The sequence below is a fragment of the Salmo salar genome, chromosome ssa01, assembly GCF_905237065.1.
Source record: "Salmo salar chromosome ssa01, Ssal_v3.1, whole genome shotgun sequence".
Lineage (NCBI taxonomy): Eukaryota > Metazoa > Chordata > Actinopteri > Salmoniformes > Salmonidae > Salmo > Salmo salar.
Genome location: NC_059442.1, coordinates 67,434,881 through 67,452,530, shown reverse-complemented (window position 1 = coordinate 67,452,530; position 17,650 = coordinate 67,434,881). Strand labels below are relative to the sequence as shown.

General features: G+C 41.4%; 1 protein-coding gene across 3 annotated transcripts in view; it reads right to left on the bottom strand.

The window, feature by feature from the left end:
• Positions 1–671: 671 nt before the first annotated feature.
• The window catches only part of LOC106607602 (glutamate receptor ionotropic, delta-1), a 480,220-nt gene continuing 463,241 nt past the window's right edge, over positions 672–17,650 (bottom strand). For all 3 annotated transcript variants that reach the window (XM_014204697.2, XM_014204704.2, XM_014204701.2), the window contains 2 exons: positions 15,448–15,688; positions 672–1,949 (listed from right to left, as the gene is read on the bottom strand). In XM_014204697.2, coding sequence (XP_014060172.2) covers positions 1,512–1,949; positions 15,448–15,688 — 679 coding nt within the window. In that variant the 3' untranslated portion in view covers positions 672–1,511. The remainder of the gene's footprint in view (positions 1,950–15,447; positions 15,689–17,650) is intronic.

The window sequence follows — 17,650 nt, the reverse complement described above, 5'->3', positions numbered from 1 at the left end:
CCCCAATGCATACTTATAGAAGGCGAACTGCCGATTCCACTATTGTTGTCCACAGCACACACGTCAGTCAGCGTGTCCCCTTATCTCATGTTGTCAAACACACGTGAGTCTGGAAAGACACTTTTCTTCCTCAAAGTATGCAGCAAATTCTACTAGATGAAAAGCTGAAATGGTATAACCAAATATTGTCTATTATATTGACAAGATATTTGAGTGCCTGTCTCTAACAATGGAAATACATGTCCTCAAAGATGTCAGGCAGGCGAGAAGTGGCGACATCAGGTGGGAACATTTTAGCCAATAAGAGGGCAGATATGAGTGTGACCAAGATGCCATAGATATAGAGGACTCATCTTTGTTTCTGTGCCATTATAGCATCTGTGATAGCATGGAAAGCATAATTGAGTCTATCTCCATTTTAAAGTCGACAATTTTATTCCTCATTGGCTGATTGCTCCCAAATGCTGGAAGCCCTCAATGGCAATGTCCATGCTATATCCATGATGAGCCATACTCGATTTTTGAAATTTAAAGTACAATAAAACATTCTATTTTCGTATACCTAAAATGCCTACTATTTAGAACGCAAGTATGGGTATTCGGACACGGCCACTCACTCATACATGAAAATAAATGATGGATTACAAAAGCGACGTGGTACAAAAACAACATGTTTTTATAATTCTTTATTGTTTTCATATGAAACAAATCAACTCTTTCCACTGTCTTTGAAGTGTCTTTTCATACATTTCGTACATTCATATAATGTTAATTTGAAAGAAAACATCTTTGAACTTGGCACTTAGAAAACAACCAGAAGGAATTATCACCTTAATTAATTTAGAACAAATTTTACAAAGCCATTCAAACAGTAATTTTTTGTGTAATTTTGTATCTGTTTTTTAAACCCAACTTAAAAAATTGAGAATATTCAAAATACAGTTTTTTTTTTCTCACCTCTTTTTGTCCATACTTACAAATATGTACAAGAAAGTCATTTTCCTAATTTTGTTTTCCTCCATATTTCTTCAGCGAAAAATAAAATGCCAGACATATTTATATTTTCTCCCACCTGTGACGATTGATCCTTTAGCCTATAGCTCACCACAGTCAACATGAGTCCTGATCTTGTCCACATTCTGATTGGGCCCACATTTTTAGACATGGGTCTACGCATTGTTGACCAGATTTCCTGGTCCCTCGCTGTATGCAAAATATTTAACAAAAGCATATTTCCAAATAATATATATATATTTTTTAATACACATATTGATGCCAAAAGTCAATGATTTCAGAGGGTGGTGTAATGATGACTTAAATGGTTTCACTGTCCAGATCTGTCTACACTTGTAAGATAGCCATCTGTTCACAATCAGATCACAAAACATCTTTCCATTATCTACACCTGTCAAAAAATGTGGGCACAATCAGAATATGGAGGAAAAAAGATGCATGTTAGAACCTGGTATAAATGGGGCTTGAGTGTCTGTGATTGCGCTGAGGCTGAGTGGTCAGATTGAAGTCCCATGGCTTACATCAATAGCTTCTGGAATGGTTCTTCCAGGCCCTGATTGGTATGACTTTGGCATTGGTGTCTTGACAGGGCTCTGTTGGCAGAGCCCCCCGTTGGGCGCCCTGTGTTTGCAGCGGATAGAGGGCATGGTGGCGCTGCTGAGGGGTAGGGGGAGGGTTCTGCCAGTGCCCCTGCCAAGTGTTCTTCCTGCTCCTTGTCCCTCCTGGAGGAAAGTGGTCACAGAGACTGAATCCCTGTGATGGCCCGGGTAGTGGTCCCGTGAAGGCAGGCCTTCCAGGGACTGGCTGGGCTGCATGCTGCTGATGTCCAGGGCAGAGATCTCAATAGATTGGCCCGGCAGCTGCTTGTGCACCATGTCCTCGTCCAGGAGGCTGTTCAAACGCTGGTGGACCTGCTCTAGATTCACCTCTTTGTCCTGGAGAGAAAGAGCGAGAGAGAGTGGAGGAGAGAGAAAGGGACAATGATACACAGAGACATAGGTTATTAGGGAGGAGAAGTGCAATAAAAGTGAAAAAGGCAGAAAAAGAGGGATTGAGAAGTGGTAAAGAAAGGCTTGAAGGAGAAAGAAGCTGTGATGAGCAATTGTTTGATTTAACATGGTTAATTCTCCACATTGTTTACATTACATTTCCAATTGGAAAAATATGGAACTTGAATGTTGATTCACTTCAAATCAATATTATTCAAGGAACACTAACGTAAAACCCACGTCAACACTATGCTGCAATCACAAGCTGCAAAATTCAAGCATAATGTTGGTGAGACATTACCTTACAACAAAAAACTAAATTATTTCATCTGAAATGTGTTATTTTAAGCATGTATCCACAATTCAAATGAACTATTACCAGAAAATCTCTTCCTTCAGTACACAGCAAATTTGAAAGTGTTAATTTAACACCAGGCGTGTTAATTTGAACACTTGTCCAGTGTTTATATAGGTACTTTCTCATCAGTGTTAATTTAGCACTTTTTGTAATGCTAATATTGAAACTCTCTAAATGTTAAGATATAAGAATTCAGGTGTTGTTCAAATGACCCACGGGAGTGTTTTTTCAACACTCATCCAGTGTTTATATAGGGCCACTCAGTGTTAATTTAACACATTTAGTGTTCATATTGAAACACTTGGAGTGTTAAAATATAACACTTCAGATGTTGTTCAAATGACCCATGGAAGTGTTTTTTCAACACCCCCAGTATTAAGCAGCAACACCTTTCAGTGTTGAGGATTAACTCTAGAGAATGCATCCTGTAGCTGAATTGACACCAGGGAGTGCTAAATATGCACACTAGGAAATAACACTTTTTTGTCTGATTTTCTCCCACTCATAAATCAAGCTTGCAAGTTGAAGGCGAGTTAAACAGAAGCAATAAAGGATTCGTTACAGGAGTAGTGACTCTGCTTTGTTTTATTTATTTAGGCGACAAACAGTGCATCACAGGCACATTAGAATGAAAGAGGTGCATCACAGGCACATTCAATTTAAATCAGTGCATCACAGGCACATTCAATTTAAATCAGTGCATCACAGACACATTAAAATGAAATCAGTGTATCACAGGCGTATCACAGTCAAAACAGTGCATCACAGGCACATTAAAATTATTTGCAGAGTTGCTATTTAAAACAAGTGGAAGCCCTCCTAAGACTAGGTATGCAGTTTTCTTGACAAAGTTGCCAATAATCTGACTATTACTCAATCATGTCATACAAAGGAACAACATAAAGGCTCTCATCAGCACCATAAGCACTTTGAAGGATAAAAGGCTTATACAATTTCAGATAATCAACATTGACAACAACTTTGTCAACAACACTATCAAACACAGCGAATGCATGGTAATGTTCACTGAAATTATCAGTATGCAACTTGCCCAGAAATAGGTATGCAATATTGTCAACCACAAAAGTCAGGCATTTCATGCTCCATCTTACTGCAAACTAACAGTCCCTCTCTGTACTCTGTGCCATCCATCTCAACCCAGCTGGTTAAGTAAATGGCTTTCTGCATAGTGACCTGAAGTGACGCTGCCAACTCCTCACCACCAGTAAAATCACTCAGGGAAAACGCTTTCATCGGTCCATACTCTATATGTCGCAATGGTGATATCTCCCAGTGATGGCCTATAGCAAATTTGTGTTTTTTGGCAAGGGACTTAGTAAAGTTCTTGAAGTTTTTGAGGGTGTTTTCAAAGAGTTTGTGCTTTTCCTCAAACCTCATGCTCCACATTATGCAATAAAGGACCGATTTATCTTATGCATGCTGGGTAATGTATCATGAAGTGATGTTTGGGAATTATCGAATGCTTCAGATACACAGTCATGCCCTGGCTAAGAAAAGGGGAAAAAACTGTGTTGATTATTTGAAGTAAGATGAGCAGTAAATTCCAGTTCTTATTTCCTGGTGGAACATCACCCAAAATCAAGTGAACTTTTCTCACAAGACACAGAGTTTGAATAGAATTAAGTGCTATGCTGTTTCCACTGTTCTCTAGGTTGACTTTAGTTGGACGGTTTTTGTGCTCCAAGTACCCATAGTCAAACAAGTAGATTCTAGAGAGAAGTGCACGTTTCGAAATCAAGGGGTTATCCATAGGCATAACTGACAGAAGAGCTTGTTTAATTTGGGAGTGCAGCCCAGTAGTAAGCTCTTCTAAATCACACACTACTGTTGACACAACACTTTTTGCAGCACCACAAGTTAGCAACTTGTCAATGATGGAGGCACGCATATCTTTAGCAAGACTGTAAAATGTCGACCAGAAAGTAAAATGTCGCCGGAGCAGAAGGCAGATGTTTTACGTGCCCCCAACCAATTGTGTTTGTTTGTTCGTTTATCTGTGTATTTGTAACTTATTGTTTTACTATTGTTTTACTGTACATAATGTTGCCGCTACCAAATCTTATGACCGAAAATAACTTCTAGACATCAGGACTGCGATTACTCACCACGGACTAGCAAAATCCTTTTTCTTCTTTCACGACTCTGACGAGGCCGAGCCGGAGGATATACGGCTCCCTCAGGAACAGGCCCCGACCCCAGTGATCTGCGTGAAGAGGAGGCGGAGAAAGAGAGGCCGGAGGGCGGGCTGCCTTCTGAGGAGTAGGAGGCGATATAATAAACCCCCACTCACCTCAATTCTGCTCGCAAACACGCAATCTTTGTTCAATAAAAGTTACTGGGAAGATTAAACTACCAACAGGACATTAAAAACTAACATTTTATGCTTCACGGAGTCATGGCTGAACGACGACAATTTCAACATACAGCTGGCTGGTTATACGATGTACCGGCAGGATAGAACAGTGGCGTCTGGTAAGACAGTATTTTAGCAAACAACAGCTGGTGCACGATATCTAAGGAAGTCTCGAGCTACTGCTCACCTGAGGTAGAGTTTCTCATGCTAAGCTGCAGACCACATCACCTACCGAGAGAGTTTTCATCTATATTCTTTGTAGCTGTTTACATACCACCACAGTCAGAGGTGGGCAATAAGATAGCATGGAATGAGTTGTATTCCGCCATAAGCAAACAAGAAAACGCTCACCCAGAGGCGGCACTCCTAGTAGCCGGGGACTTTAACTTGTTATGGATAGGGGGCAGTATTTTCACGGCCGGATAAAAAACGTACCCGATTTAATCTGATTATTACTCCTGCCCAGAAACTAGAATATGCATATAATTATTGGCTTTGGATAGAAAACACTCCAAAGTTTCTAAAACTGTTTGAATGGTGTCTGTGAGTATAACAGAACTCATTTGGCAGGCCAAAACCTGAGAAGATTGCATACAGGAAGTACCCTGTCTGACCATTTCTTGGCCTTCTTGATCATCTCTATCCAAAACAGGGGATCTCTGCTGTAACGTGACATTTTCTAACGCTCCCATAGGCTCTCAGAAGGCGCCAGAACGTTGAATGATGACTTTGCAGGCCATGGCTGAAAAACAGTAGCGCATTTGGATAGTGGTCGATCTGAGAACAATGAGACTGGCTCGCACGTGCACGAGACGACTCCATGTTTTTATTTTCAGTCTTTGAACGAAAACAACGACTCCCGGTCAGAATATTATCGCTTTTTTACGAGAAAAATCGCATAAAAATTGATTTTAAACAGCGTTTGACATGCTTCGAAGTACGGTAATGGAATATTTTGAAATTTTTTGTCACGAAATGCGCCGGGCCCTTCTTCACCCTTCTTTACCCTTCGGATAGTGTCTTGAACGCACAACAAAACGCCGCTATTTGGATATAACTATGGATTATTTGGAACCAAACCAACATTTGTTATTGAAGTAGAAGTCCTGGGAGTGCATTCTGACGAAGAACAGCAAAGGTAATCCAATTTTTCTTATAGTAAATCTGAGTTTGGTAAGTACCAAACTTGGTGGGTGTCAAAATAGCTAGCCGTGATGGCCGGGCTATCTACTCAGAATATTGCAAAATGTGCTTTCACCGAAAAGCTATTTTAAAATCGGACACCGCGATTGCACAAATGAGTTCTGTATCTATAATTCTTAAAATAATTATGTTTTTTGTGAACGTTTATCGTGAGTAATTTAGTAAATTCACCGGAAGTGTTCGGTGGGAATGCTAGTTCTGAACGTCACATGCTAATGTAAAAAGCTGGTTTTTGATATAAATATGAACTTGATTGAACAAAACATGCATGTATTGTATAACATAATGTCCTAGGAGTGTCATCTGATGAAGATCATCAAAGGTTAGTACTGCATTTAGCTGTGGTTTTGTTTTTTGTGACATTATATGCTAGCTTGAAAAATGGGTGTCTGATTATTTCTGGCTGGGTACTCTGCTGACATAATCTAATGTTTTGCTTTCGCTGTAAAGCCATTTTGAAATTGGACAGTGTGGTTAGATAAAGGAGAGTCTTGTCTTTAAAATGGTGTAAAATAGTCATATGTTTGAAAAATTGAAGTTTTCGGATTTTTGAGGACTTTGTATTTCGCGCCACGCCCATCATTGGATATTGGAGCAGGTGTTCCGCTAGCGGAACGTCTATTAATGCAGGGAAACTTAAATCCATTTTACCTAATTTCTATCAACATGTTAAATGAGCAACCAGAAGGAAAAGAACTCTGGACCACCTATACTCCACACACAGACTGTCACGTCCTGACCAGTAAGGGGTAATTTTGTTATTGTAGTTGGTCAGGACGTGGCAGGAGTGTGTTTGTTTTGTGTGTTTCGGGGTTTTTGGTTTATGTTCTATGTTTTCTATTTCTATGTGGGTGTTCTAGTTTGTCAATGTCTATGATAGTTTTGGGAACGAACTCCAATTAGAAGCAGCTGGTTGTCGTTGCTTCTAATTGGAGTCCATATTTAAGTGGGTTTATTTTCTCTTGTGTTTATGGGTGGTTGTTTCTTTGTATAGCTGTGTAGCCTTACAGGACTGTCGTTTGTTTTCTTGTTTTGTTTAGTGTTCACGGTTTAAAAATAAAAGTATAAGTATGGACACTTACCACGCTGCGTATTGGTCCGATGATTTCTCCTCATCAGAAGACGAAGCTTATGACACAGATGCATACAAAGCTCTCATACAAATATGACCATAATTCTATCCTTCTGATTCCTGCTTACAAGCAAAAAATAAAGCAGGAAGCACCAGTGACTAGATCGATAAAAAAGTGGTCAGCCTTCCCTGTGGCTCAGTTGGTAGAGCATGGTGTGTGCAACGCCAGGGTTGTGGGTTCGATTCCCACGGGGGGCCAGTACAAAAAAAATGCATGAAATGAAATGTATGCATTCATTACTCTAAGTCGCTCTGGATAAGAGCATCTGCTAAATGACTAAAATGTCAAAAAAAAAAATAAAAAAAAAAAGATGAAGCAGATCCTAAGCTACAGGACTGTTTTGCTAGTACAGACTGGAATATGTTCTGGGATTCCTTCAATGGCATTGAGGAGTACACCACATCTGTCATTGGCTTCATCAATAAGTGCATTGATGATGTCATCCCCACAGTGACTGTACGTACATACCCCAATCAGAAACCATGGATTACAGGCAGCATCCGCACTGAGCTAAAGGCTCGAGCTGCCACTTTCAAGGAGCAGGACTCTAACCTGGAAGCTTGCAAGAAATCCCGCTATGCCCTCCCACGAACCATCAAACAGGCAAAGCGTCTATACAGGACTAAGATCGAGTCGTACGACACTGGCTCTGATGCTCGTCGGATGTGCCAGGGCCTTTAAACCATTACAGACTACAAAGGGAAGCACAGACAAGAGCTGCCCAGTGACAGAAGCCTACCAGACTAGATACACTACTTCTACGTTCGCTTTGAGGCAAATAACACTGAAACATGCATGAGAGCACCAGCTGTACCGGAAGACTGTGTGATCACGCTCTCCTCAGCCGATATGAATAAGACCTTTCGACAGGTCGACATTCACAAGGACAGATGGATTACCAGGACGTGTACTGCGAGGATGCGCTGACCAACTAGCAAGTGTCTTCACTGACATTTTCAACCTCTCCCTGTCCGAGTCTGTAATACCAACATGTTTCAAGCAGACCAACATAGTGCCTGTGCCCAAGAACACTAAGGTAACCTGCCTAAATGACTACCGACCCGTAGCACTCACGTCTGTGGCCATGAAGTGCTTTGAAAGGCTGGTTATGGTTCACATCAACACCATCATCCCAGATACCTTAGACTCACTCCAATTTGCATACCGCCCCAACAGATCCACAGATGATGCAGTCTCTTTTGCACTCCACACTGCCATTTCCCACCTGGGCAAAACGAACACCTATGTGAGAATGCTATTCATTGACTACAGCTCAGCGTTCAACACCATAGTGCCCCCAAAGTAATAAGCTAAGGACCCTGGGACTAAACACCTCCCTCTGCAACTGGATCCTGGACTCCTGACCGGCCGCCCCCAGATGGTAAGGGTAGGTAACAACACATCCGCCATGCTGATCCTCAACACAGGGGCCCCCCAGGGGTGCGTGCTCAGCCCCCTCCTGTACTCCCTGTTCACTAATGACTGCACGGATAGGAACGACTCCAACACCATCATTAAATTTGTCAATGACACAACAGCGGTAGGCCTGATCACCGACAAAATCGAGACAGCCATAGGGAGGTGGTCAGAGACCTGGCCGTGTGGTGCAAGGACAACAACCTCTGCCTCAACGTGATCAAGACAAAGGAGATGATTGTGGACTACAGGAAAAATAGGACAGAGCACGACCCCATTCTCATGCAGTGGAGCAGGTTGAGAGCTTCAAGTTCCTTGGTGTCCACATCACCAACAAACTAACATGGTCCAAGCACACCATGACAGTCGTGAAGCGGGCACGACAAAACCTACTCCCCCTCAGGAGACTGAAAAGATTTAGCATGGGTCCTCAGATCCTCAAATGGTTCTACAGCTGCACCATCGAGAGCATCCTGACTGGTTGCACCACTGCCTGGTATGGCAACTGCTCGGCTTCCGACCGCAAGGCACTACAGAGGGTAGTGCAAATGGCTCAGTACATCACTGGGGCCAAAGCTTCCGGCCATCCAGGTCCTCTATACCCAGCGGTGTCAGAGGAAGGCCCAAAAATTGACAAAGACTCCAGCCACCCTAGTCATAGACCATTCTCTCTGCTACCACACGGCAAGCGGTACCGGAGCGCCAAATCTAGGTCCAAGAGGCTTCTAAACAGCTTCTACCCCCAAGCCATAACACTTCTGAACATCTAGTCAAATGGCTACCCAGAATATTCACATTGCCCCTCCCCTCTCCATGCCACTTTCTGTTGTCATCTATGCATAGTCACTTTAATTAACTCTACCTACATGTACATACTACCTCAACTAACCGGTGCCCCCGCACATCGACTCTGTACCGGCACCCCCCTGTATCTATAGCTCTTATCAGTATTTTTTGAAACGGCACTATTGGTTAGGGGCTCGTAAGTAAGCATTTCACTGTAAGGTCTACACCTGTTGTATTCAGTGACTAATAAACCAATAAAATTTGAATTGACTGTCTATTCTTCTCGAAACAATCATGTGGGACACCAATGTCATCACCCATTTGTGGAGCTTCTGACTGGACTGGAGAATCGGCAACATGAGAGGGCCCTTCTAAGCTTAATGCATCAACTACTTGACCAATATTCTTATGAATACTATTCAAATGTTTTCAGAAACCTGAGTACGTTGAAAACTGCTGTCTATAACCATCTTGAGCACAGATCAATCTGAACTTGGTGGATGGATAGAAGCTATTCTCAAATGAAATATTAATGACTGGCTGTTTCTGTGCAACACTTGACAACAAAAGCACTGTAATATACATTTATCTAGTTAAAAGGTTTTGTCCACAACTATCACGCTAGGGGTCTCTCTTGTTTTGTCTACATCAATGGTGTAGATGGTTGTCTGCACAAATGTGTAGAAGTTGACAAGCGCATCATCATACATCAGGTTAACGACAAAGTGGGCTTTTGAACAGTTCATCAAACGCACACAGACCACTAGTTGCCTGGTAGGGAACAAGCCTCTCGTCCACCACAATGTAGTAGTTGTCAATCTTGCTCTGTCTTCTTCTGACGGCAAGGAGGTATGGCTGTTGACCATGGCTCACATCAAGACGGTCTTCAATGCTGCAGCATGACTGCAAAACACAAAGGGTATTTTTAAAGTCACACTCCACATGTTAAGATAATGAAGAGACAATCCAAAAAAGAAATTACACAACAATTACGGTATCATCTTACCTTATGAAAGTTCACTAGTCTGCCCACAGCATCACTGGCACTGATCTTGGTCCTCTTCCCTCCTGCTGGTGGTGGGAGGAGATGAAGCAGCAGCAGTAGGGAGGACATATCATTGTCCGAGTCGGAGCGCAAGAAAAGGCAAACACCCCAAATCACATAAAACAATATCGCTGTGTTTGAAACATTGCCGTAACCATGAGAGAATCCACTTACTGGTTTCGCTGTCATTCTCTGGCAGTTTTCAGGAGGCGACACAAATCGGTGGTAGTCAGGGATTTTGCCAATTTGATGACTTTAGGCTTCAATACAGTGTCCAACTTTTCAATGAACTTAGAGGTTGTTTCATTGTCAAACATCAGCAAAAAGTCCTGATTCACCTAAAACAAAGTGGATCAACTCAACTTCATGACCAACACAAAATCATGTTCTCAATCAGACAAATAGCCCGTAGTTCTGATTGCAAGATATACTACCTCACTCACCAATCCTTTGATGTCCAGAAACCTGGGAAAGACTGAGGATATCTGTGCTTCTGTCTGGACAACAAACTAGCTCCAGGTGATACTGAAAGCTCCATCTTCTGATATATTTGTTTTTCATCGGCCGAGTGGACAAGGAATGATATGGCCTCCTTGCAAGCATCACCAACAAGCTGGTGGTCCAGGTCAGTCTTCCTCCTATGGGTTGGGCCTCCCGACTGGGAGGGGGGGGGTTCTTCCTTGATACCATCCTCAGGCAATAATTCAGATATCCTTTGCCTATGTCAGGATCATAGAAGTGTTCCTTAGATGTGGGAAAAGGTGACCAACATGGTAGTCAATTTGTAAGTCGCTCTGGATAAGAGCGTCTGCTAAATTACTTAAATGTACATGTAAATGTTATTATTTTTAGACTTGATTCTAAGACTGTTTGATGCCTTTCAGTCCACAGAACAAGTGTCAAAATATTAAAGCAAGCATGCTCTACCAGCACTTACATAGCCTTTGACGGAAAAAGGATCTATCAAAAAAGGAAAGAGGGTCACATTTCCAAAAGCATAACATAATTTCTGTTGACGAGTGGGAAGCCTCCTGCTCAAAAACAGTAAAGCATACACACGCCAAACATGCTTAACCAAAGTTTTGTTGAAGAATGTGCTGTATCTTTCTACAGTCTAATAATGATGCCAAATAACATTAATGTATAGTTTGATTGTTTTGATCCATTGTTTGTGGCCAGATTGGCTAATGAGATGTTTACCAATGCATCTCTTTCATGTGGCTGACTAAGATGGCAATCGTCTCTCTCCTGGCTCTGTGGTCCAATGTTTTGGTTGTCTGTTACTTTTCTAATATGTCTTACCCACCAGGTCTACTAGTCAGGGCATCTCGGACCATCTATTAAGACAAGAGAAAAGTTAAACAATTTAGGGTTGTTTTATGCTGTCGGAATCTCCATGAAGACCAAACACAGAAATGGGATTATCAACATCCAATATCAGTTATGGCTAAATATCCTGAGATTGTTTTGACCTTTTTAGATGGCCTTTCTGGAGATCTCAGGTCTAAATCACTTGACGAGAGGGATAATGTGTCTATGCACGAACTAGATGTCAGACAGCCGGCAGGAAAAAGTCTGAGCACAAACAATGGATCAAAGCAATCAATCTATACATTCATGTTACTTGAAATCATTATGTGAGACTGTAGAAAGATACCTTAATCAAGATATTTGATTGTGAGGCACAGGTCTGGACTGGCCTCAATCAGGTCCAGCAGGACATCCTCCTCCACCTCCGTTTGCGAATCATTAATAATGTGTATTTGTGCTGCAGAGGGCAGTCCAAACCTATTTTGGACTACAAAAAGAGAGACTAATCAGAATACAGGGAGATAAGCCACCAAGGGGGCAACATAATGGGTCTGACCCAAATCAAGCCCAAGTGTTCAATTAAGAAAATACATCAGACAGTTCATATATTCACCTTGATTAATGAAATCTCCATAAGAGAAACCAGGCTTCAACTTCATGAACTTCTTGCATTTTTGGTATTGGACCTTCACGAACATGTTACTCTGCACTCCTGCAAAATGTAATTACACACAATATCATATTTAAGTTAAATTTGGTTGCAAACATTTTTATGGTAAAGCTTTACATATAGAAACAATCACACAAAATGCCCCCTTATACCGTCTCCCCTTTGTCCTCCCTGCAGTGGATCAACCATTTGTTCCAAATGCCACTTTAATGATGTAACAGGTTTCTACCTGCCTGCGGATCTGGGGCTTGGCAAGGCAATATTCCAGTGAAATCAACCAACCAAACTAACTAGCTATCTAACTAGCTACAAACAGTTACCACCAAGACTCAAATCTATTGGAAAGATAAACTGGCCAATACATTTCAAGCCGTATTGGCTTGAACACAATGTCTGATCTGTGATTAACAACAAGCACACACCACACATGTTAATCTAAATGGCCGAGGAAAACCCTACCACGTCTGGCCATGTGCGCTAGCTAGCTAACGTTAGCGCTAAGTTACGGTTGAGGTCGGTGTTGTAGCTAGCTATATAGCTAGCTATCTAACACTTTTTTGTCAGACAAACATTCTTAGTTATATGCGTTTTGAAGAACAAATTAGTAGATATTAGCCATTTTGTAACCTTCACTTCCTGGCTAGCTACATGCTGCACCAAACAAGGCTCAAATTGATCACACTCGGTCACAACCCAATTAACACCATGCACGTGGTGCACCGCTAATGTTAGTTGGCTTTGTGAACTCAACACACACATGGTTGAAATCACCTAACGGTACAGCCTAACTCTGATCCTTTTGGATATTGATAAATGTTCTCAAATCTAATCATTTGCTAATTTTAGCATACTAATGAAGTTGAGATAAAGTTCCAGATAACATTTAGCTAGATAGCTAATTAATCTAGCGCTAGCATTAACTAACCACATTAGCTAGCTAGCAACCTTCTAAATCTAAAGTTCGCTGATGTAGCTATTATCTATAAACAAAGATCTCGACCATTCACTTAGCCGATATAACAAGTTTGGCCACCAGCTAACTTACTAAAAAATATTTTGAAACATGAACATATTACTTACCTTACTGCACAATTCCAGCTGCCCTTGCACCATCGGCAATTAGATGAAAAGGAAGTTTCAAGTTAAAATTGGAAGCTCAATCAACACTGCTCACTGCCACCGCCCAACCTCTGTACAGTAACTCTCACCTGGGAGTTATATTAGCACAGAGGGTGTAAAAACAACTCTTCAATCAACACAGCTAATGTAACAACAAGAAAATGAACACTTGTTAACACTGGCCAATTTGCTGTGTAGAACGCCTTTCTTTAAATAAATGTTTCTACGGACAACAGATACTGTACCTGTAGCACACTACTGCATGAAAAGAATCACATCCTTATAGACTGACTGGTTCAGATGGGTATACAATGTCAATGTATCACACTTTATGGGACAAGATAGACACAATGTAGGAGACAAAGACCTAAAATCATTTAAAGAAATAATTTTTTGAAAGTCTCTATATTTTTTGTCGTTCACTACTCCAAAAGTTGCAATTTGTAGCTGAGGAGCAGCCAAAAGTGCCCCAAAAAATGTTATGGATAATGGGATCGCGCAGAAGAATCTAGTGCACCGGAAAACAGCCTAAAGTATGGCCTCCTAGCTACTTCTCCTTCCTCTCATTGTTACCAAACATTTCCCATGCATCCATTCTGTTTAAATCATAACACAAAGACGCCAAACAACAGAAGAGACCATGGAGTAAGACGACCAGTGAAGCGATACATATCTACTCCTACCCATCGCCCATGCCCCCCCCCCCCCAACCCCATACAGTATCCCGTATATCTCAGGTCTCTCCTGACCAGTGTCAATAGTCTCTGCCTCCTCCCAGTCTCTCTCTCTGTCTGTCCAAATGTCACGCCTGCTTTCCAGTGAAGCATTTGTAATGTCATTATATGTCAATGGACCAGAAACCCTTTCTAGACTGTAGACCTTAGTGACCTGCATAGGATCACAGACAATCATACAGTACGTAAATAACCAGCATGGCTGTTTATCTGGACATTGACATATAATTGCAAAAACACGTATAGGGCGTATTTGGACTGGGTACAATTTACTGGAAATTGTTGTCATATTGTCTACATACGCTGTAGCTCATAAGTGGTCTTTGTAGCTCAGTTGGTAGAGCATGGCTCTCGTTCGATTCCCAGGATCACCCACACATAAAATGGATTCACGTTTGACTAAGTCGCATTGGATAAAAGTGTCTGTTGAATTACATATATTATATTGTGAAATAGCACCTGTCATTGAAGAACATGACAGGTTATGACATCCAAAGACACATTTATGATGGAGTATTACACTAAAGGACATTAAATGGGTAATGTTTAATAAATCATCACTCTATAATCTAATGCTCCATTGATCATATATAGCCATCATGACAACAGTTTTACATTAAGTCTGTTATTTTCTGTGGGTCTTACTGCTTTATTGTATTGTCCAATCAAACAGACAGTGTCTTGTTTGCTCACGCTTTAGTTTAGGGATCCATGTCAAGCCTTTTATGTCTGCACACCACCAGCGGCTGCCCAGTCTCTAGCAGGATGAAGTTGTGTTAAAGCTGTTTGGAAGCGGTAATACATGGATGGATGAGCTAAAGAGAGTGTTTGCATTAACTGAGTCAGCAAATATCTACCCAGAAGTGCAACGTTGTTGAATTAATGAACCAACATAATTATTGTCATTATTCATATTTTTGCAGTAATCATTATTGCTATCCATGATAATGACTAAATTTTAAGCAGAAACAAGCAATTAATTGCATGTTTAAGTATCTTAATAATCCTTGAAAGGCTCTTTTGAAATACAAAAAACCCAACCCGACTTCTCTCCCACTCAAAAACAAAATGAAACGATCCCATCAATTTGGACTATCATCAGGGTACACTTATAACTGGGTGTACTGCAGCTCTACTAAATCAGAGCTGGCGTCTGCGCCTGGATCCATAAAGTAGAGTGTGGCAGTGGCATCTCTGGGCAGGACCGGGGGGCCCGGGGGTCTGGGTCTCGGCCGGGGCCTAGGGAGGGGCCGCGGTGGGACCAGGCCCTGGATCGGGGCTGCGTTCTCGGTCACCTCTTTGGGCTGCTCACGCCGGCAGCGGTTGCTGCTCCACCAGGTCTCCAGGGCGGCCACCAGGCAGGCCAGCAGCAGCCCTGCTGCCAGGATGCAGAAGACCCCAGCGAAGCTTTGGAGCCTCAGGGACCTGCCCTCTGGCTGGGCCTCTGAGTGGCTGTCCAGGTCACAGCGACCCTTCCTGGGCCACCACTTCTGCTTCAGGATGTCCAGGTCCCCTTTCTCCTGCAGCTCCAGGATCCTTACAAACACAGATAGAGAAGTTTTATAGTTCTGGGGCTTCACTGAAAGCACTGGGGTGGGTACTGTGCTAGAGTGAATTCCCATTCAAACAGTGATAGGATTAAATTAAATGGAGTGAATTAAATTGGACTCAGTTGTGAAAATGTCAGATTTCTGGTAGAGGAGATGTTCAATTCATGTTTTTAATGTGAAATATTACAATGTAGAGGTGTTATTGTGTCATATAAAACCAGGTGGAGTTAGTTATATGATACTGGCTTAAAGTTAAATCAAACTGGCCATAAGAGAAGATGAATAACAGTCCTTTAAACTAAGACTGTGGGTTGGAAAATGGTGACTCTTTCAAATGAATTGGTTTTGAAGTGAGTTAAACAAACGCTGCCATCTTGATGATGAAAGGCTAAACAGAGCCCATTAGTAATCTTACAGTATGGATGAGAATGGATATCAGAGAATGATGGCTGAAGTGGCTGAAAAGTGAACAAAGATAGTGATTATCTTCCAACCGAAAGGATGGCTAAGCACATGGTCATTATTTAACCCCCTTTACAACCACACATCCCACACACATAGAGCAACATAAGATACTGAACTGTATATTCACACTTATGTGTAATCCCCATTCAAGTTTTCCCCATTTGGTATCTGTGTCATTCCACGAATAGAATGCCTTTGGGCAGTGTAATTTTGTAAACAAATTATATTTATTTAACCAAATTTTAACATTGTCATGAAGAGCACGCTCAACTTCAGAACAAACATGTTTCCCCATCTCCAGAGGTAAACAAAAACAAATAAAATACAGACTATAAAAAGGTGACAATTAAAGTGAAAGGGTTGACCATAACAGGGTTGACGATTTCATCTTAAATCAGCTATAACTCCACTTATGACAGGGGGAATGGAAGCTTGTTGTGAGCAACAGGAAGGGGCAATTGACCGTTCACTAAGCCCCGCCCCCCTTGGTTACTGTTACAACCTCGGACAACATTTTCCTGGGAAGCCCAATTCCCCATTCAATCACTTGCGAAATCCCATCAAAAGTATCTCAAACTGTGTTTCTACACAATGAAATTAAACACAGACTACCCCTTGTTGAAACTCTTGAATATGTTGTGGTAGACTGTCATTACAATTGCTTCACAGGAACATGGTAAAATTATGTTTGTAGTGTAGCTAGCACTGAAGGCTCTGAATTCACTGTCACCATGAAGTCAAAGCTATAACCACTTTTGGAGCTAACTAGTGCTCTCAGATTGTATCTTGACGTTGACAGCAGATGGGATTAACATTGCTAATTTAGCTAGCTAACATACATTTTGAGAAAACAATGTATACTGAGAGTGCCGGAATTCTATTACTACTAGAATGGCCATGAAAGTAATTCTAACCGTTGATATTTCAGTTGTATAAATATTCCATAATAAATAACAAATTGCTAAATGAATGCATGTATTATGTTAAAAATGTACATTGTAATCAATCAGAAAATGTGTTGACTGTAAATACTGAAATTAGATGATAGTGTATTTTCTGACTGTAAGACAATAGTTGCCTGCCCAGCTGGCATGTCCAAACTACATCTAAACTATACTGAAACTAATTTCACATTGTCAGAGAATAAAGAGACTGATGACTTGTGCAGCTGACATTGACAGCATGCATTGACAAATAAGCAAGAATAGCACTTCTTACATATCATCCTACAGAGGTCCAGTCAGGCCAGACGTTTTGATTGTTATACCCTATCAGAAAGAGCAGATTCCAAGGATTCTAACCTATTTTTGCAACAACAACAACAAAACTCTACAAATTGCACAGATGGTCTCTGTTTCAAAACATAACTTTTACCTAGAATAACCATGACTCTGCATTCCTCATGTGAGTAGGCTACTGGTGACAATCAGCAATAGCCATTTGGGAAAAATATCCTTTCTATTTTCTTCTGTTACATTCTTAC